This window comes from Phascolarctos cinereus, unplaced genomic scaffold, assembly GCF_003287225.1.
Source record: "Phascolarctos cinereus isolate Bilbo 61053 unplaced genomic scaffold, phaCin_HiC Scaffold_3;HRSCAF=262, whole genome shotgun sequence".
NCBI classification, from domain to species: domain Eukaryota; kingdom Metazoa; phylum Chordata; class Mammalia; order Diprotodontia; family Phascolarctidae; genus Phascolarctos; species Phascolarctos cinereus.
Genome location: NW_027555736.1, coordinates 191,990,822 through 192,017,646, shown reverse-complemented (window position 1 = coordinate 192,017,646; position 26,825 = coordinate 191,990,822). Strand labels below are relative to the sequence as shown.

General features: G+C 38.0%; 1 protein-coding gene across 1 annotated transcript in view; it reads left to right on the top strand.

Annotated features, from left to right (window-relative positions):
- The window catches only part of NPAS3 (neuronal PAS domain protein 3), a 1,126,677-nt gene that overhangs the window by 511,729 nt on the left and 588,123 nt on the right, over positions 1–26,825 (top strand). Inside the window, 1 exon segment of the mRNA XM_078151394.1 lies at positions 17,440–17,522. Coding sequence (XP_078007520.1) covers positions 17,440–17,522 — 83 coding nt within the window.

Genomic DNA, 26,825 nt, shown 5'->3' with positions numbered 1-26,825 from the left:
TGGGAGTGGGGGCCATGGGGATGGTAGAGCTGATTCTGATTTCCAGTATTGGCTGCTGGGTACATTTATCTAATCAAGTTACGTCTAAAGCCTTCAAATGAATGCCAGTTACTGCTAGAATAGGGCATGAGTGAAACTTTCTTTTATTTTTCTTTTTTTTGTGAGGCAATCGGGGTTAAGTGACTTGCCCAGGGTCACATAGCTAGGGAGTGTCAAATATCTGAGGCCACATTTGAACTCAGGTCCTCCTGACTCCAAGGCCAGAGCTCTATCCACTGCGCCACCTAGCTGCCCATGAATGAACCTTTCCAAAGAAAATTCATTGGGCCATTGGTGAACCCCTATCAATGACTGACTCTTGGGCCAGGTATTTGTGAAATGTCCACATTGTTTGGAGGCCTTAATTGCAATCTGGCTGTCAGTGTTTTGTGCTGATAATATGGGCCTGAAAGAAGGCCATATTAAAGGAGAATTATAGATGAAATTCTGTGATCTAAAGATATTGTACTTTGTATATAATGATGGAAGAAATAAAAAGGAATCCTCATAGTGATGCTGTTAAGTTTGGGTGGTCATGTGTTCATTGTAAAAAGCTTTCTTCAGTATTGCTTCCGGTTTCTTTAAGAGTAAGGGTGATATTTGATATTCTTGATCTTCCCAGGCTAGAGTTGCTGGACCTGAGTATGGACTGAACCAGATTTTCTCTCATAGTATCTAAGTTACTCCCAGGATGAATATTCATTTTCCTTGCAGCATGCAGCAGATATACTGGGCCACTATGTTACAGTGGAAAATATCTCCTGGTTGAAATTCAAATCATCAATCATTTATACATATCTACTATGAGCAGGGCACTGTACTAGGCACTGGGGGTACAAAGACAAAGAAGAAATAGTCTTTGCTCCTAAGGAGTTTTCATCCTATTGGTTGTAGATTTAAGCTCACAATATTAATGACATTGACAAACAGATGAACAATGCAGTTTCCAGTATGAGGACCTCAACTTAGGATGCTAAGTCTCACATTTCCTGTGTTTCAGTATAGACAGAAGCAGTTTAGTATAGCAAAAGGCAATGGAAGTGTAGCCAAATTCTATTGTCAAGTGCCATTTTGTGTGGAATGGTGCCCTAGTGTCCTGGACATACTAATGCAACTTCTAAAGCTTCCTCAGTGGCCTCCAGGGAGTAGTGCAGGAAACTAGCTCAACAAAGTATCATTGGAAAGATGTCTAGACGGAGGGTTGCTGTGGCTTGAGAGAAAGAAACAGCAAGGAGAAATGTGGGAAGCAGATGACTGTGCAATATGGAGTGAGTTAACTACAAATGGAAACTACAAGGTAGATTTGATTTTAAGGACTCCAATTAGTGCAAGCAACAGCCCTAATTCTAGATGAATATTTAGCTTTCTTTCTCCAAAAAAGCACCAGAAATGAAGATGTAAATGTTGTCCAGGAGCCACAGTTTTAAACATTGGGTATGAGTGACCTATAGAATATAAAATAAAAGGTACTGTTGGGTACCACACTTTTTTTTGTTTATTCCCTAGGGCTAACCCCCCACCCCCACTTCTCATGGGGACACTTATGTTGGATACTGCCCTGGAAGAAAGGAGTCCTCTGAAGAAAATATTGTCAAGCATTGAAATGGTCAAAAGCTGGACGATGATGATGATGATGATGATGATGATGATGATGATGATGATAGAAAAAGAGAGAGAAAGAGAGGGAAGGAGGGAGGAAAGGAGGAGAAAGAAAGAAAGAAAGAAAGAAAGAAAGAAAGAAAGAAAGAAAGAAAGAAAGAAAGAAAGAAAGAAAGAGGAAGGAAGAGAGAGAGAGAGAGAGAGAGAGAGAGAGAGAGAGAGAGAGAGAGAGATGGGGGAGACAGCGACACAGAGACAGAGAGACTGAAACAGAGATGGACAGAGACAGAGACAGAAACAGCAAGAGACAGTGAGACAGAGATGGACAGAAAATCCTAGAGACTTATGATGAGAGATTTTCCTTCTTTCCCTCACAGAAGTATATTACCTTGTTTCATGCAGATCCAACATCTCTTAGTTCTCTTGACATACTGGTGGCATATGAAAGCCCTGTGGATGGATGGAGCGTTAGATTGGAAGTAATAAGGTTGTGCCTGACTTACCTCAGCATTTGTAGCAGATGTTACAAATGTCATAACATGAACCTTTGGGATCAGATTGAAAAAAAAAATCAAGACAACAGATGTGGACCTCTTCGTTTTGCTAGGAAGTATAGTCTGACACTTAGAACGTGGCTCTGACTTCATGCTAATATCCAGCCCTTTTTTACCATAGCACTCACTGACACTAACGCTTTGTGTGCCGCTGAAGTCAGAAGGGTGACAGCAGTACTTTTCCCAATGGATGTTGGTACTGGTTTAAAAATGTAGAGGCAGAACAAGTAATACTATGACATTTAACACGCTGAATTTTCCTTTAAAGAGTACCCCAAATCTGAGTCTTTGTGAGCAATCTAATTTTTTGAAGTTTTTTGTTGCTGTTTTTGTTTTTGTCTTTTGTTTGTTGTTGTAGGCCATAAATTGCCTATAGGATGAAATACAGATTTTTCCCTCCTCTGGCATTGAAGGCCTTCCACAGTTTGGTTCCAGTATTCCTTTCCAGTCTTATTTCAGATTACTCCCCCTTGTGTACAGCCCTTCCACCAAAAAAAATCCCCTTTTCAATTTTATCTTATCTTATCCTGTTTTTATGCATTTATTCAGGCTCTCCACTTCTCCTTCTCTTCCCCCTTCCCCAATCCTGGAATGCACTCTTTGTGTATCTCCATCTACAGAAATCTTATTTGTCTTTCAAAACTCAGTTGAAATGTTAACTACTTCCACGAAGTTTTCCTTGTTCTGTCAGGTAAAAGTGACTTAACTTCTCATCCATCTCTATTTTACTCCTCCTACATACTGATGACATTCTAACTTACACCATTTTTGTTTGTATACATTTCATTTCTTCCTTTGCTAGACTGTAAATTTCTTCAAGAAATGGCTGTTATTTTTCATCTTTGCATCCCTAGGATTAGCACAGGGCCTTGCACACAATAGGCATTTAACAAAAATCTTTAAACTGAATTTAATTAATTTTTAAATTCACTTTGGTTGTCTAGTTTTAGGCAAACCTCGAAGTTTAGTTAATACAGTTATAGGAAATAGAATTGAAGGGAATCTTAGAGATCATCTATTCAAATGCCGTCTTGTAGATGAAGAAATTGAGGCACAGAAACATTGAGTTGGCTTAAAGTCACACAGGAAAAGTTTAAGTAGCAGAGGTTATAACAACCACATCCTCCTTTCTTAAGGACTTGACCAAGTCTCCCCACTCCTTCCCTCCACCCCATCCTTAAAAAAAAAATGACAAAAAAAACCCCCTCTCCATGTACCCTCAGGTTATAATCCTTTCATAGCCTGGCTCCTAGGAAAGACCCTTAAATTTGGTGATTCCAATTCCTTATATTTCATTCACTTTTCTTCTGATCCTACTGAAACTGCTCTGTCCCAGGTTACCAATGATATTAATTGCTGAAGCTGGTAATCTTTGATAATAGATGATAATCCTCATCTTCAAGAAGCTTTAATCCAGTTGACTACCTCTCCCCACACACATAGCCACATGCTCCTGGAGATTCACTCTTCACTTACTTTTTATGACACTGCTCTATGTCTCAACCTCCAAGGTTGGGGTTCCCCCAAGAACCTTTCTAGACCCTTTTCTCTCAATACTCTCTCTCCCAGTGATATTGCTACAATTTTCATTTCTATACAATTAGATCCCAAATCTATACACACGATTCCAATTTCTCTCCTCAGACCCAGGATCATATCTCCAGTTATCTGTGGAACATAAACATCTTAAATTCAGGCAGAATTCTTTATCTTCTCCCCCCCCACACACACATGCGTACTCTTCCTTCAAATTTCCATGTTTCTGTTAAAAATGCTGTTTTTCAAGTTACCCAGTTTCAGAACTTTAGTATCATCCTAGACTTTTTAAATTTAATTTTTTAATTAAAAAAAATCTGTTTTGTCTTCCTTCCAAGAAAAGAATGACATCAAGCTCCGCCCAACAAAAAAAAAGCAGCCTTGTAACCAATACACATAGTCAAATAAAACCAATTTCTCCATGAGACATCCCTCACTCTCTCCCACCATTTCCAACCAGTTGCCAAATCTTGTTGATTCTATCTCTTGATACAATATCTCTTGCATCTCTCCCATTCTCTCTTTTTCATTGCTCACTGGGAACAATGCTGATAGAATTCACAATGAGGCAAATTTAGGCTTGATTATAAGGAAAATCTTTCCAACCATGAGAGTTGTCCAAAAATTGTCCACTACCTTGGGAGGTAGTGCGTCCCCCTTCATTGGCGGTCTTCAAGTAAAGGCTGGGTGCTCACCCCTGAATATAATAATTATAATAATAGTAAGCTAACAGCTATATAGTACTTACTGTATGCCAAGCATTGTGTTAAAGCACTTTACAAGTCCTATGTCATTTGATCGTTATAGCACTCCTGGGAGGCAGGTGCTTTTTACCTGCCACTTTACAAATTAGGAAACTGAAGCTCACAATGGTTAGATGACTTGCCCAGGGTTATACAGATTGTAAATGTCTGGAGATCAGATTTGAACTCAAGATGTCCTGACTCCAGGCCCTGTGTTTTATCCATTATGCCACCCAGCTGCCTCTCTGTACTATTTGTTAAAAAGAGAAATCTTTTCCGTGTATGAATTGAATTAATTGGTCACAGCCATTCTCTCTAACTTTGAAAAATTCTGTGATGCTTTATTTAAATGACCGTAGTCCTAGTTCACATCCTTATTGCCTCTTGGCTAAGTTTTTGCAATAACCTCCTAACTGCTTCTAGTTCAGACTCTCCCCCTCCCCAACCAATCCATTCTCTATTAAGTTTTCAAAATAAATTTTCTAAAAACAAAACCAAAAACATTACCTTTATCAATAATCTTTAATGGGAACATGTTTACACTTGGGCTAGATTAATAATTAAAATGAATAACATCTGTCATCGAAAGTTCTTTACAATCTATTTCCATCATACCTTTCCAAACGTATTTCACTTCACTCTCCTTCATATACTATGTTCTAAACAAAATGGTTGGCTTAGTTTTACTAAAACTTAGCTTATCATTTCCTAGCTTGATGCCTTTATCTATGCCCCATGCCTAGGATCCAATCCCTCATAATCTCTATCTTCTAGAATTCTTATCTCCCTTCATGATTCAACTGAGGTGCCACCTCTCTAGGAAAACTCTGCCGATCACCCTATTTATTACTATTCTCTCTCTCCCTGTCCTTAAGTTATCTTCTATTTATATCTTTTTACTATTATTTCCTTTGGTCAAATGTTCATTCCTTGAGGACAGGTTCTGCTTTTTTTTTTCTTTTTGGTCATATCTCTAAGTTCTTGGTACAGCACTTTGAAAATTGCAGCTGCTTAATAAATGCTTGTTGAATTAAATAGAGTAGCTACTTGAATGCTCTAGCTTGCATTTTTCTAGAAGAGTGGATATCCTAGAACTCTTAGGATTCTTCTGTGAAATCAGATTTGTAACTCTTAAGAGGATTTCAAGCTCAGTTTTCTATGGAAAGAAGCAAATGGGTCCATCAATATCAGAAAAGTAACTGTTTAAAAAACAAATGTCGAACTTAAAGCCTGAGACATTTTACCCTGTAGAAGGAGATCTACCTCTATCTTGAAGACATTTAGAGTTTGTTTATTGTTTGGTGTGTGTGTGTGTTTGTGTGTGTGTGTGTGTGTGTGTGTGTGTGTGTGTTTCAGACCAAACTAGCTTCTTTGGTATCCACTCTACCTTCTTTTGACACATGTAGCCCTGAAACTGAGCATTTATTAGGTTATATCTACCCTGCAGGTTAAAATCAAAATCAAGATTCTATACCAAAATGCAATGTCTACTCTGAGATTTTCAACCTCCTTTCTCTTCCTCTTACCCTGCAGAGTATTGCAATCCATGAAGGATGAAGTTTGTTTCTAAAAGATCACCCAAACAGCAACAATCCATTTCTTTTCATAAATGAACATCCCTCTCTATACTGTAGCTTGGCTTACCCAGATTCATATAATCATGAGAGAGCAGAATGGGCAATGTCCCTCTTTTCTAAAGGGTACCTCTGTTGTCTTGCTTGTCATGCAAGCTACTCCTGGGCTTTGCTCCTGCCTAAAGACTTCATGGATTTTTCTCAATCTCCTCCTAATACAAATATCTCCCCAATGTCAAGGATATAAAGCTTCCTCTGGACTATTCATTCAGTTGGGTTTGACGTTATTCTCTTCCTCCTGTGTCCCCTCATGTGCTTGTGAGGCTTTCCAATCCTCCCTCCCCCTCCTCCTGTCTCTAACCAGAGGGGCTGCATTTCTCGCCTGCATTTTCCCAGTTCAGACCAGGCCAGTGATGTCTACTGTCAGGACCTTGTCATTCCCTCAGGTGCTGTCACTCCAAACCAGAAGCTTAACCCTCTCCCTGAAGAATTTCATTGTCAAGGGGAAGGGTGGGGGTACTCCCATGAAGAATTTTAATCACCCTATATGTAGCCCTTTTGAGGGAGGCACAATAGTTACTATAGTAACTACCAGACTGTGGGAGGAAGGCCACTACTCCCCTCCCCCAGCTACAGATGGAGAAATCTCTACTTAGGTGGCTAGAAATTCTTTCATAGAGAAACTCTCATTTCCTTCAATGGAATAGGGACCAGGGACAGGGGAAGGGATCCAGTCTCTAAACTTTGGAACCAAAAAAAAAAAAAAAGAACTTAACAACCCTATAAATATCTGGCTGATCAAATCCACTGAAACTTTGTCAAGGTTTATTAGGGGAATGCTTAGATGGCATTTCATATTTATAAGGTTTTCCACTTTTGATGTAGAGAATTTTTTGTCGGAAAAGTTTTCTAAAATCACATGAAGAATATTTAAATCTCCAGAAGATGAGAAGTTTGTGGTAAACATCTCCTTGACTAATCAGTCCTTTTTAACTAGAACATAGCATGCATTTTCACCCCACCACCCCCTTGGCTCTTAAGTTGTTAGAAGCATGAGAACATGTCTCTTGGAGGAATGCAGATAAGCTTCTTTTTTAATCCAGCAATGCAATCAGATTTACAGATTACCATCAAAAGTAGGATGCTCTTTCCCAATCACACTGTCCAGGGTATATTCTACCCTTGCTGAAACTGACACAGCAATCTCAGCCCAGGCTGCATACCAGTGAAACATGGGAGACAAGAATCACTTTTTAAAGTTCCAAATATGCCCTTGAATCTAAAGCCTTTTTTTTTTTTGGTGGCATCGCATGCCAATAGGATTTGATAAGTGAATTATGAACTCATAAGCTTTATTGTAAATTGTCCTTATAAAAAACAATTTATAAATGCACACCTCCCCCCAAATGCTTCAGATATGGTATATGTGTTCATTTCTAGCTGAGCATTCCAATTTTGCAATGATTTGCCCCCCTCCTTTGGTATGGATATCAGCCATCAGACGTTCAGAATGGCAGAAATTAATCTTGGTGAAAATGGATCAAAAATGTTGTTGTTGCTTTAAAGATGATTAATATGATGTATTGCATTGTGCTTCCATATAGAGCACCTTGTGACAAGGAGTTCCATTGCATTGTCACTGTAATAAGCTGTCATGAGTGATACATACAGCAACATCTTGTCTCTAGCCTAACCAAGATCAAAATACTTCCCTTGTTTAAAGATTGCTTGGATATTCTCGATCTAAATCATGCAATTTGTGAACCTGAGGCATTGTGAGAGCCCAATCTAGAGCATGGGTTTTATCCCACATTAAATACAAAATAAAGATCTTAATTCAGCTTGGGAAGCACACACAGCCACACAAACCCCACAAACCTCTGAAACTCCCGTGAAAGCCTTTGGCAGGCCTTCTCTGCCCTATAGCCAGGGAGGCTAATTGTGATTCTTTAAGGAAAATCCCCTTTCTTTGGTAGTCATGGAAAGACTCATTAGGCATTCTGTACTCCTTTCTTTCCCAGACCCTGACTTTGCTTAGCCCTATTACCAAGGCCCCTGAGAATGATGTGAGGGGATTCCATTAAGCATGCACTCCCGTCCTCCCTTCCCCCAGTGACAGTGTGGGAACAGGTCCTTACTTCTTTGGATGAAGGACACGAAGGCTAGCCACCAGTGAAAGATCTCTGGAGGTGACTTGGCATCTACACCATTGCATGGTACCACTTGAGGTCAGATGAATAGAACCCCTTGCAAAAAGGACTGGCCCCTGACCTTTTAGCTTATTGATAGAGAGGTAGCATGATGTCATAGATAGAAGGCTCATTTTTGAATTCAAGAGACCTGGGCTCAAATCTTTAGATATCGCAGATACTTACTAGCTGTGTGAAACTAGACAATTCACTTCTCTGACCTCAGTTTTCTCTCCTGTAAGACATGGGTCTTAGAGTCAATGTCCTCTAAGGTCCCTTCTAGATCTAAATCTATGTACCTATCATCCTGTGTCCTGGTAAGCATCTCTGCAAAATGCTCTGAGTTACTGTCCTTGAGAGGTATGATGAGTAGTATTTAGAGCCTACAACTTGAAGGTAGGAAAACCCACCTTTGTGTCTTCAGATCCCACCTTTGACACTATCTGCAACCGTGAGAAAGCCATTGAATTTCTCTGAGGTTCAGTTTCCTAAACTCAACATTGGGGATAATGATAATACCCACCTTACAACATTATTTTGAGGGCCAAATGTAATAATTTATGTGAAGGAGTTTACAGACCTTAAAGTATTGAATACATGAGAGTTGATGTGGCCCACAACTGCGGTTGGCTAGAATCAGTTTAAAATGTAATTGGGAAATGTTTTCAAAATAAATAAAAATACAATGCAATATAGGTAATGTTAGGTTTTGGTTTTCTAAGTCAATATGCTGCTATAGGGATCTGTGTCTCTTTGAATTTGTACCTGCCAGTGTGAATTTTTAGACAGGTTTTTCTGGGTCAAGGGAAGAGTATCTAGTACACTATTTTCCAAAATTTACAGTACACCATCACTTGAGCTTGCCTTTTAATCTCATTTAGGTTAGATATTCAACTTAATTTGAGAGGCAACATGGATTACTGGAGTGAAAACTTTCCTTGAAGGTGGGAAGATCCATCTCGAAGCCAGAAAGAAAAACTGCTTCTGACATATCCTAGCTGCATGGTTCTGTACTGGTCACTCTCAGAATCCCCAGGCAGCTGTCCAGGACAGTAGGTAGTTAGACAGTAGAGAAGATATAGGCCTGCACTGATAGTGTCATTCTCACCTTGAGTGTTCCTGAGTGAACAAAATCACAGGTCAACTCTCTATTCCTAAATGTTTAAGTTTCATTTAGATTGAAGAGAAGAATGGGTCCCTAAATCAACGATCTCTTTTGACTTCAGTTCCTGGATCTGTAAAACAGGGGTGTTGATTTCATGGGACTGTCGTATGGCTCAACTGATCATATATGTGGAAATGCTTTGGAAACCATAAAATGCTATATGTGTACTCCCCTTTCCTCCCTCCAGAGAAAAACCACATAATCAATAAATAAAGATTATTTTTGCTCCACTTTGTCGATCAGGGACCATTTCTGGTTCAGTATTATAGAAGCTTTGCCTCTATTGAGCAGTGGGGGTGGGGACCGATTAAAAGAAAAAGGGCATCACAGGCCACAAGGTGAGCAGGTCTGATGACTTCTCCACCTTTCATCATTTTCATCCACAGAGCTGAGCTGTCGTGTTTCTATTTTGTAATGGTTTCTTCTGTGGCAAGCTGACCTTTTGGCTGAATAGGTCAAACTCCCACAGAGCCAAGATCCTCAACCTTCTCCATGTGTGTGCATCCCCAGAAGGGGATGATGACTGGTGAGGAATACTACTGTGTAAAAAGGAGCAAGTTGTGGGGTTTTTGTTTTGGGGTTTCTGTTTTACTATAAGACTGATTATTTTTCGTGGTACTGAATTACCACTGCAGAACAGTAAGCCAAATTGCCTTACGTAAAATAGATATTCTGGTTTTGCAAAGAGTTAAGACATCTTTTTTTATTCCTCAATCCACACTTTGTTTTATAGCTTTCTAATGTTGGTCTCATTCATTATCTGTTTTCTTGTGAGAAATCCATATGAACAATGATGGTGGCCAATAGCTATTGCCTTTTCCTTTTCTTATTGGTCTTCCATGTCTAAATCACTAAGGCATTATTTTTTCTTGTTTGAAAAACAAAGGAAAACAACAATATGAAATACAAGCAGTATGAAATACAAATTCGCACATTTGTTTTATTTTTACCTATGTGTCATATGTAGACTTAAAGTTAAAAAAGATATCAGGGATCATCAAGCCCAGTGCTTCCTAAACTATAGGTCACCACTCCATTGAGTCATGAAAATTTTGACAACACTAAAAGGTTTCTGAACAGGCAAGGACCAAAAATTAATTCAAAATCAAACATGTAATGAATCCGAGGTGCTTCTGACAGTGCTTTCCCATGGTGTATTGCACAACTTCACCTCAGCCTTGGTTCTAAACACACAACTTGTGCTTTTTGCACTGAGCATGCCCTCAAGCCCTCGCATCGCCAATGAGTGCTATTTTTTAGTTGGCATATTTGAAACACAAAAAAGGGTCACGAGTGGAAAAAGTTCAAGAAGCCCTGTTCTAGACCAACACCTTCATTTTGTAGATGGAGAAACCTAAGGCCAGGGAAGTCAGGGGTGACTTGTCCAATGTCTCTCAGGTAGTAAGCCTCTGAGATAGGATTTGAACTCAGATCTTTGGATCCTAGAGATAATGTTCTTTCTACTCTGTCATGTGGCCATCACCATAGCCCGATTGTAAACTCCTTGTAGGTCAGGATCATGTCTTATTTATCTGTGTATCTCTTCCAAGATATAATCAATACATTTTAGGTAGGACATACTCAACAAATATTGGATGAACAAGGGAATAAGCAAATGGACAAATATAGTGTTTAGTACGGGCTCTCTCTCATGTCCATTGTTAACAATTGGCTTTTAAATACTTAACAGAATGTTTTTCATCTCCTCTTTAAAAATATGAAACTAAACATATGAAAATTTATGATATATTATGATGTCATTACTTTTGTATTACCTCCTTTTAAAAGTAGGTAAACTATGCCAACTATGGGAACTGAAATATGCCAGCTAAGAGAACTCAGAGTTCAGGTACCACTTTCCAATAAGTGAGTAGTGTTGCTAGGTAGCCTAATGAATAGAGTGATAGGCCTGGAGTTAGGAAGACCTGACTTCAAACCTAGTCTCAGACACTCACTAGCTGTTTGACTCTGGGCAAGTTGCTTAACTTCTTTCTACCTCAGTTTCCTTATCTGTAAAATGGGGGTAATAATAGTGCCTACCTCCCAGGTTTGTTTTGAGGATAAAATGAAGTAGTATTTTTAATGTGCTTTGCACACCTTAAAGCACTATGTAAACGCTATAGTTATAATTAGTATATAGCTAGTTATAAATAGTACTTAGCCCAGTACTATGAGTGCATGCATTTGTGTGTATGTATTATGTGGAAAATGACAGTGAGGGTGAGTGAGGGTAGTTTATTTCCCACCTCTTAAGAGGAAAAAAAGTAGGTGGGGTTTTTTTCTAGTAATTGAGCAAAGAGACAAATGATAGAAACAATGACCTCTCCAGGAGGTGTTAGTGATTTGAGGGGCCATGAAAAACATTAGAAGCTATCAAATTTCAAAAAAAAATTCAAAATTCTGAAGGACCTTTTGGATGGTGTTACTTTTCAGATTCTGATAAACCTAGAAGGGAAAAAAAAAGCTGCTTCAGGCTTTAAGAGTAAATTGCAGTGGCAGTCAGGAGAAAACAGCATGTTTTTCATTGTTCTGAAATTATCAGAGTATTGTCCCATTTCTCAAAATGTCAAAAATGAGGATTAGAATTTTTTAAGTGGAATTTAAAAAGTCTGTATTTTACATGTCTTCCATTACCAATCATACTAGAATGGAAGCAAGGCTGCTCCCAGAGACCTAATGGGTTCCTGTTTAACATATTTATGTTGGCTGTAAAATTAGGAGCTGTCATTATGGCCCCCCATCACCTGCCTAAGTGCAAAACCTATAAATCCAGTGGTCCTCTGGTACCATAAAAATGACATTGGATAGAATGGCATGAGGCTAGGACAAGATATGTGTGTGCTGGGATAGGAGGCACTGAGACTCATATGTAGATTTCTGGTGGAACTGAGGAACAAAAAGAAAATTAAGGATACAGACAATCCACAAGGAGATGCCCGAGCTTAATTTGAACTTGGAATGGAAAGGACTGAGTGCCTGAGGAAAGATAATAAAAGAGAACTCTAGAAATCGTAAATATTGTTTTAAATGGAGGAAGGGAGAGGGAACATTTCTAAGTTTTTCACTTTCCCCTCCCTTTCATCATCCCCATTAATGGTCAGTGCCTTCCCTCTATTGATGAGTTCTAATTATTCCTATATAAAGCTTGTTTGTATGTAGTTGTTTTGAAGCTGTCTCTCCTCCATTAAATTATGAGCTTTTTGAGAGGAGGGGATTGCCTTTTGTCTCTTTTTGTATTCCTTGCATTTAGCACAGTGCCTAGCACATGGTAGACATATAATAAATACATATTTATTATCTTCCCTTCCTTCTCCCCTTCTCTCCACTCCCCCCCCCAAAAAAATCCAGAAGACCCTAGATCATATTTATGTGGAGTCATTCACACCAAGCTACCATAATGTGCAATTAGCATTGTATAAATTGAAAACAATATTCAGAAAGACAGCTGCATTATCAAAAATGCCAAAGGAATTTTGAAGTGAGTAATGTGTGCGTTAGAATAGAAAATTAATCTGAAAACACAGTAGTAATATCTTCAAAGTTTCTGCATTTTAAAAAGACAGTGTGTATATGCATGTTTGTGTCTCCCTCTGTGTGTGTATACCTATAGAAAACCATGTGGAATCGATTTTATTTTCAGGGCCAACTATATGAGCAAATTCTGAGGTTTACTTCTTTTCAAATGATCTTAAAGGTCCCTACCAGCTCTAAAATGTCATAAGGTCTATTTAGCTCCATAAGTCTCTAGTTCTAATGGAATTATCTTCATTTTCATACCCGTCTTTTGTTTTCCCTAACTTCCTTCAAGTCCTAGCTAAAATCTCACCTTCTCCAAGAAGGCTTTCCACATTCCCATTAATGTTTGTGGCTTTACTCTGTTGATTATTTCCAGTTTATCCTGTATGTATCTTATTTGTACTTTTTTGCATATTTATATTGTGGACTTTACATTATATATATATATATATATATATATAGTATATTATATTGTAGACATTATGGTGTGGACTTCTTGAAAGCAGGGAATATCTTTTGGCTTTCTTTGCATCCCTAGAGCTTAGCATAGTGCCTGGCACACAGTAGGTGTGTGATAAGTGCATGGTGACTGATCCTAATGTCTCCATAGGTGTGTATAACTAATATTTCCTTTGAATTATCATCTCCTTTTTGACTTCTTGTTAGTAATGGAAATGATACTTAACATTGCCTTCATTTTCAAAGCACCATTTGAAATATCACAGGCACTAACTAATAAATGGAAAGGTATACACACTGCTTTTCTCTAGGACTGTAATCTTAAGGGCATTTGTACAGTAATCCAGTCTAAGCTGAAGAGCCAACCCGCTTTACTCGGTAACTGAAGCTAAATGGAATTAGGCCAGCAAGTATTTAGATGGGATTTTCTTGTCAACTAACTGGAATGTTTCTAGTATGAGGGAAGCAGAAGAAATAAGTCTTATTTAAAATTTGTATTTTACGGGGCTCTAGGGCAACAAGAAATGTAATAAAAGTGTGTTGTTCTTTTTTTTTTCCTGGCAAGCTGAAAGGGGTAAGCTATTAATTTTCTAGAGGCTCCACACAGAAAACTTTCAGGACATTTATATACCTTTAATAAATTCCTATTAAAAACAGAAATTCTCATGATCTTTGGTAAAATAAGGAAGACATACAGAAGCACAGATTTGATGTCAAAGGAGTGACATAAATGTAAATCAAGGCCCCAACCAAAAAAAGTTTGTTCAAGTTGGGTAGAAACTTCACTGTAGTAGCTCCAAAAAACTTCATTAGTTAGACCTTTCTTTCGTGGAAAGACATAACACCACATAGTAGTTAACACCTATGACCAAAATACTTGTAACATGGGGAAAGGAGTCATTTGTTAATAGTTGGGTAGCCCTTGTTGTTGAGTTGTGTCCAATTCTTTGTGATCCCATTTGGGGTTTTCTTGGCAAAAATACTGGGTTGCCATTTCCTTCTCCAGCTTATATTACAGATGAGTAAACTGAGGCAAACTGGGTTAAGTGACTTGCCTACAGTAACACAGCTAGTGTCTGAGACTGGATTTAAATTCAGGAAGAGAAATCTTCCTGACTTCAGGCTGGGCACTCTATCTAATGTGCTACCTCACTGCCCTTGGGTGGCCACTGACAAGTTATTTAACCTCAATGGAGAAATCTGGCCTAGTGGAAAGGGTGATGGACTGAGTTCTATCTGCTCCTATTTATAGTTGCCGTGTGTCCCCAAGTAGGTGTAACATAGTGGGAAAAAGCTGCTGACTCTGGAAGGCAAACTGAATTCAGATCCAACCTTTGATCCTCAACTACCTGTGTGAATTTTGCCAAGTCACTTAACCTCCCTAGAATTGCCTCAGTTTCCTCACATGTAAAATGGGTGTATCTGACTAGATGGGGTCCTTTCCAGGTCTAACTCTTTGGCCTTGAGGCTCACTTTCTCTGAGCCTCAGTTTCTTCATTTGTTAAATGAAGATAATAATAACAGTAATAGTTAGCTTAAAGGCTTTTGTATGTGTGGCTCAGAAGAGGTAATAGTATTTAAATGCTTGGTAAACCTAAAAATACTATATAGCACTTACTACTTTTGGCCTTAAGTTTTCTTATCTGTAAAACAGGGATGATATTTCTACTACCTACCTCATAGGTTTGTCATGTGGAAAATTGTAATAGAAATCTTAAGAGTCTTATATAGCTTAATACAATGGAAATAGAGCTGGATTTGGAGTTATGAGACCTGAATTTGGGTCCTGGTTCTCCTGCTTTCTACCTGTGTGACCCTGGGCAAGTCAATTAACTTCTCTGGGCCTTCTGTTCCTCCTTTTTTAAATGAAGGTTTGAACCAGATAACCTTGAAGCTCCTTTCCCAGCTCTCTGTATAGGATGCTGTTATAATATCACAGAAAGAGAAAATAGAGGAAAGCAATGTGATATTCTGGTGCATTTGTGACAAGGAAAATTATTGATTATTAGAGACAGTAGTCTAGTTTTTGTTTGTTTTTCAAAATCTGTCCAACAAAGAAAAATGTTTGTCTTGACAAAATGGATAAAGAATGTTTCTTGACCAGATTATGGCACTTTATTTAGACAGAAAAACCTATAAAATTTATCTGAATGCTAGGCAGATAATACTCATGGACAACAAGTTGAGCCAGGAGTTGATAGTAATAATAAGCATAGTGCTTGAAAGTAGTAGGTCCTTAATAAATTCTAATTGATTGAGCAACTGAAGACAATTGGCTGGATTGCCTTTGGGAAATGGCAAAGCTCTTTTAATAATCCAGCTTCCTATTGAAACAAAGACCCAGATCTTTAATACTAATATTCTACTCTTTGACAGTCAGACAGAATACAACAGTCTACAAGGAATTAAAATGTATATCACACACACCGATGGATATCACATAAAGCAATAGAGAGGGATGCGGTGAACATGACCAGAATATAACCCAGGAAGAACTTTGAGGAGCAGAAGTAGAAGATATCATTAAGGAAATGTGTTTTAAGCAAAAAATGTAGTCTGGTCTAGTCATGTGGCAAGAAAAAGTGATGACAGGTAGAAAGCATGAGTATTTTATTTGTATACTCACAATATTAAGGGAAAATGAGAAAGGAAAGTGGACTCCTGGTGGCAAACTTATGGGAAGACATAGTGTGAGTCATAGAACGTACAAACGCATGGAAGGGTTGCTCTTTGCATTATTGGAGGAAATTCCAAATCCATGAGAGCAAAGAGGCATTTGAGCATTTTAATATCTAGAAGCCAGTCTTTTCCTGAAAGCTATCTTTTTTAGGAGAAAAAAAAGAAGCTACCATGAGATAAACAAATTTGGAATAATGGTGTAGCTGTTATCATGGTCATCATCATCATCATCATCATCATCATCATCATCATCATTGTTAATGCTACTACTACCTAGCATTTCTATAGCACTTTAAAGTTTGCAAAATGCTTTATGTAAATTATCTTATTTGGGGAGTGATATAGTAACTATTCTTAACTATATTCTGTTTTATCAATCAGTAAATAAGCTGAAATGACGCTTATGCTGACAAATATTTTATTTTAGAAATATGAACAAAAATGTTTGTAATGTTGACATTGCATTAATTGAATGCTACATATGAATGATAACAGGTTTATATTAATTATAGGTCAGTAATCTCTATGAAAAATGAAAATTGACTATTTGATTCCTTTTATAGTAAGTTGCTTATTAGTTAAAAAAAACCAACTAAATATTTCCTGATGATGGCATGTTTTGAAGCAAAATTGCAATGTAATAATAATATAGCACTGAATTCATGAGAATAGAAGCTTCCAGTAGGCAAGGAGTATCTTTGTATGCTTTCGTTGCAGTGTTCAACAAGTCATTCTGTGAGTATTGAGTCATTTACCACAACCACCCTCCCTGGTGGCTCCTTCTTCCCCTCTTCCCCGCCCCCCACTAAAGTACACAGCAATGAAGACTTCACATTTGTATCCTATTTCTTCAACAGTCTTTGTCAGTATTTATATCATGTTTTTCAATCATCAGCTTTTTTCTAATATTTCTGCCAGATAGGGATATATATGGAGCATCCCTTCAGTTCTAGTTCAGTGTTAATACTATGTATGCAAAAAAGGTTCTCAAGCATTGCTGGGCTTTACAGACTCATGGGCTTCTCAGGTTTGGGTCAGAGTCACCTGAATTTGCAAGCAGATATAATATTGGTTTAATGTACTTCTTTTTTAGTGGCCCATACATATATGTAGTTGGTCTCAGTACGGGAGAAATATCCCTGGATACTAAGACAAAATGTGCTCCAGGGCATTGTTTTTCACTTTTCTTGGCAGTTGTAGCTGCTGAAGCCACTGAAAGCTAAACCTGAGCTCTGCTTGGGGTAGTAGTACAAGTCAAAATTGAAATTTATACCAGGGGCTGTTCCTATAAATTTACATAAAAACAATAAATAACCAGTGACATGACCAGGCAAGAAGTTATGCTGGAAACATGAGTTCACTGCAATGTCTTTTTTTTTTATTCAGTTATAGGTGCCCAGCGAAGGAGAAGCCCCAGTGCTCTAGCCATTGAAGTATTTGAGGCACACCTGGGAAGCCACATTTTACAGGTAATAAAAAAGTTAATTGTGCCTACATACATACATATACACATATGTACATATATGTGTGGAGATGGACACACACATACACACACACACATAATTTAACCAAGAAAAACCAACAGACATAGAGAGTGTCATTGTCTTTGAGTCCAGCTCTGTATTGGGTTGTTGTTGTTTCTGCTTGGATTTGTGAGATTCTTACAAATTCATTTTTTTTTCTTTTTAGAAAGCCATCACTTGAGAGTGTTAATGAGAAAGGGAGGGCAAGTATTATTTGTGCTGTAATAATTTAGATAAATTGCTCTATTTAGTTGACTCGCACTATATTAGCTGGCTGTTCACAGAATAATTGTGTGTGTATATTGTGTTTGCATGTGGATATATATCTCTTTATGTTTCTATCTTTTATATATTTATATATTATTTTTGAAAGAACAAAGTTATGTTGTGAAGTTAATGTGATTATTTTACATGTGTTGTCAAATTTGGATGTTCTCAGCCTTAGGTGGTGATCATGAGTGTTTCTAATATTGGAATTTTGTACTATCCTATCACAAAATTACTAGAGAACAAATGACAAAATGCTTTTAAAATAAGTGAAGACAAATGCTAACTTATTGTTCTCCTCAGTGCTATGATACGGAAATATTTATGTTAGCTTTGTTGAAATCAATAGAGGTACTATGTAGAAGATTCATTTTTTTGATTGGGTATCCTACTTACTATCATCATCATCAGTGCTCCTTAAAGTTATTGTCATCATTTCAATATGCCAGTCTTTATCTACAGAAGTTTCTTCTCTTGCTTCTGAGTTGAGAATTGTTGTGATCAAAATCATCTTTAATTGTGGAAGATGTTTTCTAACTTTCTGACATTCTGGAAGAAGAAGCACCTAGCAAAGTTATCTGACTCATTTTGTTTTACAGAGGTGGCTACGTTTCAGCTCAGCTGAACTCTGAGATAGAAATAAGGGTAATCTTAATGAACTTGTATACAGAGGCTTGTCTGGCCATTCTGAGCTAGGAAAAGTCCCTCCTGGGTACTGCCACTTTCTGCAAGCCCAGAAAAAGAAGTGATTTTCATTAGAGCATGAAATGATAAGCCATTATGTCTAGGCATATTTCAAGTGTAGAGGTGAGATCGCATTTCTTGCTAGGTCTTCTCTGATGGGTTGATTTTTGCACAGCAACAGTGGGAACCTTTGAGACTTTTGCCCAGCAACTTTGAGGGCCTGTTCTAAATCTGCCCAGTAACAGGAAGCTCTAACTTTCCTTCGTCCATACTCTATGGACGTGATTAGCTCCCTATTCTGATGCAAGCTATGTGATTAGGCCCCCATACTGGAGCAAGCTAAGTTCCTTGTTCTGTGATCACATCCTTGAACTGTTTTTCAACACCACTGCTTCCTTTTCCTGCCTCCCCCTTTCCCTGCAAGTAACTACTCACCTAGGAACATATTCTGCTCTTGGCTGAATGCCCAAAAATTGTGTATAAAAACAAACCTCTGTCTTCCTGCAAACTGCTAGTATCCACCACCAAGGCTAGCCTGCTGCTTTTGCATCAATAAAGCTCCCTTGACTAGGAGAATATCTGCCTCTTGAATTCTTTCTGGACCACTTAACTCCTGAATGTCATCATCTTCTTCATTCTCATTTCTCATTCCTCTTCTCCCATATATACTTTGTTGAAGATGTCTTTTCCCCTTCTTTGAGTGTTCTGGAATCTGCTTTGTCTGAAGCCAATACAATTTGCTTTTTTTCACTACGTGTTGTGAAAGACTCTAGGTTTTTATCCCGTGAGTAAACGTGGGCTAAACTTGAATCAGTTAGTAGAATAGGCTCTGTTAGTCTGAATATAGATAGCCCCTACCATGACCATAACATGAGATCTTTTTTGAAAGTAAGAAAAAATATATAAGCATGCAGTCATAAGCAACAATTATAGACCATACAGAGATGTTATATAAACCAGCTTTCAAGGAAAAGTGGGACCCATTTTCAACCCTATTAGTCTCTTGATTGTATTAGATAGCAGTAATTAGAGAAAAGGAGAGAATCTATACTCTTTTAGAGGTTTTAGGGCAGTGAGAAGACTTGAGAAGAAGACACCAAAAAGAAGGAAATGGAATCACTGAAATGTTCTGTAATACAATAGGTTGTCTGAATCAATCAGCAAACATTTATTAAGTCCTTATTATGCTCCAGGCACTGTGATAAGCTCTTGGGATACAAAGAAAAATAAGTAAATGACAGCAACAGAAATAACAATTCCTGCCTTCAAGGAGTTTACATTCTAATGGGAGAAGAGAACAGGTACGTGAATCAGAATTGTTGTTCAGTCATTTCAGTCCTGTCAGGACTCTTTGACCCCATTTGGGATTTTCTTGGCAGAGATACTGGAGCTGATTGCCATTTTTTTCTTCACATCATTTTACAGATGAGGAAACTGAGGCAAAGAGTGTTAAGTGACTTGCCCAGGATCTCACAGCTAGTAAGTGCCTGAAGCCAGATTTGAATTCAGAATAAATGAGTACTTTCAAGAAAAATAGAGTCGGTGAGAGACAGCCTTAGGGGGAAGGCACTAGCAGTGAAATGTAAGCAAAGTCTTTAAGAAAGATAGTTTTTCTAAGAGTCAGAGATTGGAAGGGAGAGCACTCCATAGCAACAAGCATAGCAAAATCACTCCTGGTGATGAAAAGCAAAAAGGCTAGCCTAGCTGAACCATGCTTGTGTGTATGGAAGAAAGTAATGGGTTTAAAAAGTGGAAAAATAGGGAAGAGCCAGATTGCAAAGAGCTTCAGATGCCAAATAAAGTTCGTATTTGATGTTAGAGGAAAAAAAAATTCATTTTGTCAGCTATGTGGAGGCTTGAGTGACACGTGGAGACTTGAGGTATGGAATCTAATTATTCAGGGCTAAAGATGATGATGTCCTGGTCTGGGGTGGTGGTCGTGAGAATGAAGAGGAAGGTACATTTGCAGGAGAAATCTTAATCATTTTCTGTCCTCTAAGCCGGAGAAGTAGGAAGCAAGTGGGTAAAGATTTACAGTAGCTAATTAACAGATTTTTGCTTGCTTTTGTCTCTCCTGTTGTGTCCTGAAGGCATCTAAGGCAATGACTGTCTTTTGCCTTTCTTTTGGGCTTAGTTCAAGGAAATGGCAAACCACTCCAGTACCTTTACCAAGATAACCCCAAATAGGGTCACAAAGAATCCTACACAACTGAAAAACCATCAATAACGACAAAAGAGGAGCGGAGTACTCCCATAGTTTCTAGGTTCCTAGGATTCTAGGTAATGCTTTCAAGAATTTTTAACAGATTAGTTCAGATTATTTGAGCTGGGGTAGGGATGGAAGGAAACTTGAGTGGTCACTGGTTAAAAATAATATACGAAAGGGAGGGAAAAAAATAGAGTAATACTCCAGAAAAAGCAACCCTGTTTCAGACAGCTAGAAGTGAAGTGAAACCTCCCTTTTGACTTTTTGAGGCTTTGTAACAGGAGCTAGCTCTAGTCCAGAAAGGGATGTCTTTTCCCAGGAGCTTTTGTACATTTTGTAGGGTTGTCCATTTTTGTAGGTCGCTGGAGACTCCCAAACACCACGAGCTCAGTCAGAAATATCTTCAGTGTGTTCTAAGCCACATGACCTGCTGTTTTGCAGAGGCTTCTATCATGACAAGAAATCTGTCAGACGTCAGATACCAATTAGTACAGGGACAGTAAGGGAGGACATAGTGTAACATGGAGCTTTCTGCAATGGTGGAGTGCCGTTGGGCATGGTGGACTTTCTTTTTTTATTTCTCACTACATTGTTCCAGGAACAGTATTTTCGTTTCCCCAAAACCTTATAGGATCCCTTGAAAATTTGTGTTGCCTTTTATGTAAAATGAACAGGATAAGTATTATTATCATTATAATCATTTAGACAACCAAAGATTATTCTGCCAGAAAAATTACCAGTGATCATTCTGCTTATCTACCATCATTTTTCAGGCTAGGGTTTTAAGACCAATTTTTACTGGCTATTGCTTCTGCCATCCTTTGAGTGAATCTGTAGAGATTCCAGGATTACCAGGACCAAAGTGCCATCTGCAGTACGGTTGGAGGCTTTCTGATAATTAGCCTTAGAACTATAGGAGTGTAGAGTGTATGTATTGGGGCTCATCCAAGGTATTTTACTTCAACATAGTCTTACTTGGCTAATATTAATCAGATGAGGAGCAAGAGCAATTAGGAGGTCGAGAGGCCAAGATGGGGGATTATACTTTGTGGCAGAGTAGCAGAAAGCCAAGAGACATCAAAAATAAGAGGTCTTCTTTGCAAACAGTCTTTCCTGCATGCCAAAAAGATTGTTGAGCAGAGATTAGGTTTTCCAGTTGGTGGATTCAGCAATATCATAAGTGCTCTGTGGATTCATTAACCCTCCTCCATCCTGTCATCCTTAAGAAGGAAGAGAAGTGAAGGTTGTTTACTTAGCTGAGTTGCAGGAACTGTACAATGTGTTCACATTTCCTGTGTTTTTCTAAGCTTAACTAAATGTAAAATGGTAGCAAATATAATCTTAGGAAAACATAAAATTAACCAGTGACTTTCCCTTAGGTGTAAAAATTATGAATGGCGTGTTTTAATTATTTGTTATGCCCTTGGCAGAAGCCTAAGTTCAAGGGTTGTTGTTTTTTTCATTCTCTAAATGAATACTTTATGTTAGTGTTAGAAGAGATGTAAAGTCAACCACAACATATTTGCATACTAGACAGTAATGCTGTTTTACACACCTTACAGGTGTTAAAAACAAGACAAACAACACAAACCTTGTAAATTGAAGAACTGGGAGGAGTGGGTATGTCAGCGTGAATTGTCAGCCATGGTATGATGAGTCTGTAGAAACATATATTATTTGTCCCACCAATAGTTTATGGTAATCTCTACCATTCTAACTATCCAACATTCTAGCAACCTTGGGATAATAAAAAATAAACAGTATCTATTATTAAGTACAGTTACTACATATATTGGCACAGAACTTTTAGCATGGGATGCATTTCTGGCTTTAACACTGCCTTTAAAAAAAAAGATTTCCTTTAAGGAATGAAAATAACAGAATTTTAATATATCATAGGCTGAGGATAGTTAGCCTAGAGATGAGAAGACTCAGGAAGAATGAAAAAGCTATCTCTGAGGATTTGAAAAGATGTCATGTTGAGCAGGGACTGTTGGGGCTTTTTCTTCTTGGTCCTAGATAACAGAATGAGGAACGATTGGTGGAGATGGCAAAGGGGTAAATGTAAGTTTGATATTAGGATAATCTGCCTAATTATTAAAGCTGCCCACAAGGGTTATGGGCTTTTTCAGGAGATGGTGTGTTTCTCCTCATGGGAGGACTTCCAGGCTGGATGACTAATTGTTGTGGTTGTTGGAGTAGGGATTCTCTGAAGGGTTTTAAGTTGGGCTAGATGGCCAATAGGATTCTTTACAACTCAGAATCTATGACTCTGTGATTTTGTGGTCTTTGAGGTCAACCTAGGATGTACTTTAAAAAAAATGGTAGAATAAAAATATTCCCAAGACTTCCTGAATAATATGAGACATGTGTGTGCATAAATGGTATGGTGGGAAACTTCAAAGCATATACTCCTGTAAGGGAATATTGAAAAACTCAAGGGATGCAGTAGACCTACTTCGGCTTCTAGTAACCTCAGATGATTGTCCCTAGGACTTGATTGGATCTAAAATTTCAGAGTACTTCTAGGTAGAGAAGTTCTATTTATTATTCTTATTATCGTTATTATTGTTGTTGCATTCATCATCATTGCATCATCATCATCATCATCATCATCATCACTGTTAGTATCATTACAGTAAAGAGGTTGTGAATAGTAATAATAAACTGATTTATGAAGCACTTTAAAATATTATTTCATTTTATCCTCACAACAACCCTGGGAGGTTGGTGCTATAATTATCCCCATTTTCCAGATGAAGAAATTGAAGCAAATAGAGATTAAATGACTTGCCCAGGGCCACACATTTAGTAAGTGTCTGAGGCTGGATTTGAACTCAGAGAGGAAGTCACTTTAATATATGTTTTGTTACATGAATGTATTTGAATTTTCCTCAGTTACATTGTCTCCTCCAAAAGGTAATTGTTGCAATTGTTGCAATTGTTGCAAAGCACTTTATAACGTGTTATTCGATCATCACAACCTGTGAAGCAGGTGCCTTTATTATCCCCACTTTGCAGATGAGGAAACTGAGGCTGAGAAAGACTGAATAACTTGCCCGGGTTCACATGGTACCTGAGACAGAATTTGAACTCAGCTCTTCCTGACTCTAAGTCCAGTACTCTTCATTTTTACCATGGAGCTGGCTATTCTCCTGAAGAGTATCCCAGCAGATACAGTCTCCCTCCTTCACCCCGCCCCCCCGCCCCGCCTCCAATGACACAAAACAAAACAAAAATGAACCTGATGAGGTTGTAATTCTTGGATTCCTCAGGCCAGGTCTTGTCTCACTACCGGAATAGTTCTTCTCTAATGCCTATGTATTCCTCAGATCTCCCTTAAAGGTCCTGGATGGCCCTATGAACAGTCATTACAGAGTGGTTTGATGCATATGTCATATAGCTTTTGTCACTCATGGTCAGAGGAAGTTTCAGGGCAAATGCCTCTAAGAATTACAACATAATACATCTTCATCGATAGAAATATCTTCCTGTTGAGAGAAGAAACAGGGAGTCTCATCATGTCAACACAGCAATAGAGTTGCAGCAGACATTTTTTGGAAGGGACAATGTAGTGAAAGAAAATTCCAATAAACTTCATTTAATGAGGAGCACCCACACCTCCCTGAGTTCAAATCTAGCTCCAGACACTTACTAGTTTTGTGACCTCTTGTCCAAATCTGGCTGCCTCGATTTCCTCATCTGTAAGATGAGAATAATAATAGCAACTCACCCCCAGGGTTGTGCTGAAGATTAAATTAGGTAATATTTGTGAAGTACTTTGTAAGCCTTAAAATTACTAAATTATTAATTATAAATATATAATAAATATAATGAAATATAAATAATTATTAAATAATTACTAAAATAGCTATTATTATTGCTAATTACATGAAAAGGTGCTCTACTAGCTACTGGTGGTGAAAAAAAATTTAATTCTACTATCAATAGCATTAACATCAAATTGACATGAAACAAATGAATATGACCCACATAAAGGGCTCTAAGGAAATTTGAGGGGGGAGGTATTTCTTTCAACCAGAGCAGAGATTGTTAGCCTTCTTGGTGTCAGGGCCCACTTTGTCAGTCTGTTGAAACCTATGGATATGTTCTCAGAATAATTTTTTTTTCAGGCAATTGGGATTAAGTGACTTGCCCAGGGTCACACAATGAGTAAGTGTGAAGTGTTTGGTCTGAGGTCACATTTGAACTCAGGTCCTCCTGACTTCAGGGCTGGTGCTCTATCTACTCTAGTACCTAGCTGCCCCAGAATAATTTTTTAAATGCATAAAATGTAACACAAGGATCCCAAAGGTAACCAATTACAAAGGAATACAACTATCAAAATATTTAAAAACAAAAACAAGTTCATGAATCTTAGGTTAGTAACCTCTGAACTACGGAGAATTAGAAAAGGCTCAATAAAGGAACCAGATCCTGAGCAGGGCCTTGAAGTAGGAGAAGCATTTTAATAGACAAATATAGTGGAAATGTAGCCCAGACATAGAGAATGGCTTTAATCAATGTATGTGTGTGTATGTGTGTGGGGGGAACATAACATGATCCAAGAACAGCTTATAATTAATTTAAGCTGGGGGAAAAAAGTGACTAATATGATGTCTGAAAGGTTAGGCTGGAGGCAGACTTTAGAACGGGGTGGGGACGGGGGGAAAGGGGGAACCTGCTCCAGAAGGTCTTACATCTCAGGTTAAGCTGCAGTGATAAACAGGTTTAGTGGGAAAAAAAACACATGGATGGGAGTGAAATAACAATAAGAGACTTGCAAATATTCATCTCATTTTTATCCTCACAATAACCATAGGAATAAGATGCTTTTACTTGTCTGGTAAATGTCTGAGGTAGAATTTGAACTCAGGTCTTCCTGATTCAAGATTCCATTCTCTCTCCACTAGAAGTTATTTACGTTTTTGCCTCATCTATTCCCTCTCCTCACCATATATACACTTGCCCATATTATCAAGGAAAAGCAATAGTTGAGAAGTACAAGATCCATGCAATATTAGTAAAGCTTCCACTACTAAAGTGTAATCAGTTAGATGGTACCCTGGACAGAGCACTGGGCCTGAAGTCAGGAAGACATGAGTTCAAATTCCTACTCAGATATTTGCTAGCTGTGTTGCCCTGGGAAAGTCACTTAACTCACTTTCCTCATCTATAAAATAGGGGTAATAATAGCGCCTAACTCCCAAGGTTGTTGTGAAGATACAGTGAGATTTTATTTGTAAAACACTTAGCACAGTACCTGGCACATAGTAGGTTTGCCTGTCAAGCAATTACACACACACGTATGTGTGTATATATACATACATACATGTGTATGTATGTATATATATGTGTATGTATATGTGTGTGTGTGTGTATATGTGTGTGTGTGTGTTAGATTCTTCAGAATTATTGATAGACACACCAGAACTGTATAAACTCAATACTCAGAACTGTTTAAAAAATATTAGTGGGCATTATTAAAAAAAATAAATAAATGAAGAGCATCTTGTGACATATAGCATCACTATTATTTTGTCAGGCATCTCCAATCAAGATTTTGCAGTCTGGTTCTGAGACCCAACCAATGTCTGATTTATGGGGAAAATGTACAATTTGTAGCAATGTGCTTATGAAGAATGGAAAATGTCAGATCTGCTGTTATCAGCACCTCTCCTGATCACAGCTGGAATAAAGAAAAAGGCCACCAACTAGTCTAGCCAGTTAAAACATTTGGCCAAGAAGCAACAAAATCTTAAGCACATCAAATCCTAGGTAATTAAAAGACACTGATTATTATTTCATTGAGATTTATTGCGATCAATAATTCTTGAGCTTTTGTGGGGGGAAAAATGTCTCCAACAGATATTCAGACTTACAGGTCAAATGTCTGTTTCATGAGAGATCTGGAAATTCATTTCCATCATCTGTGTTACTGACACTTTACTGATGTTAAACAAACAAAAAAAGGAAACCCTAGAAATGTTGAATGATCATGGTTCTCTTGGCAAACTGGGTTCCTGCTAGACTTCAGTGATAATAATAAATGACAGTGATATTTCAAATGATTTCTTTAACTTACATCTGAG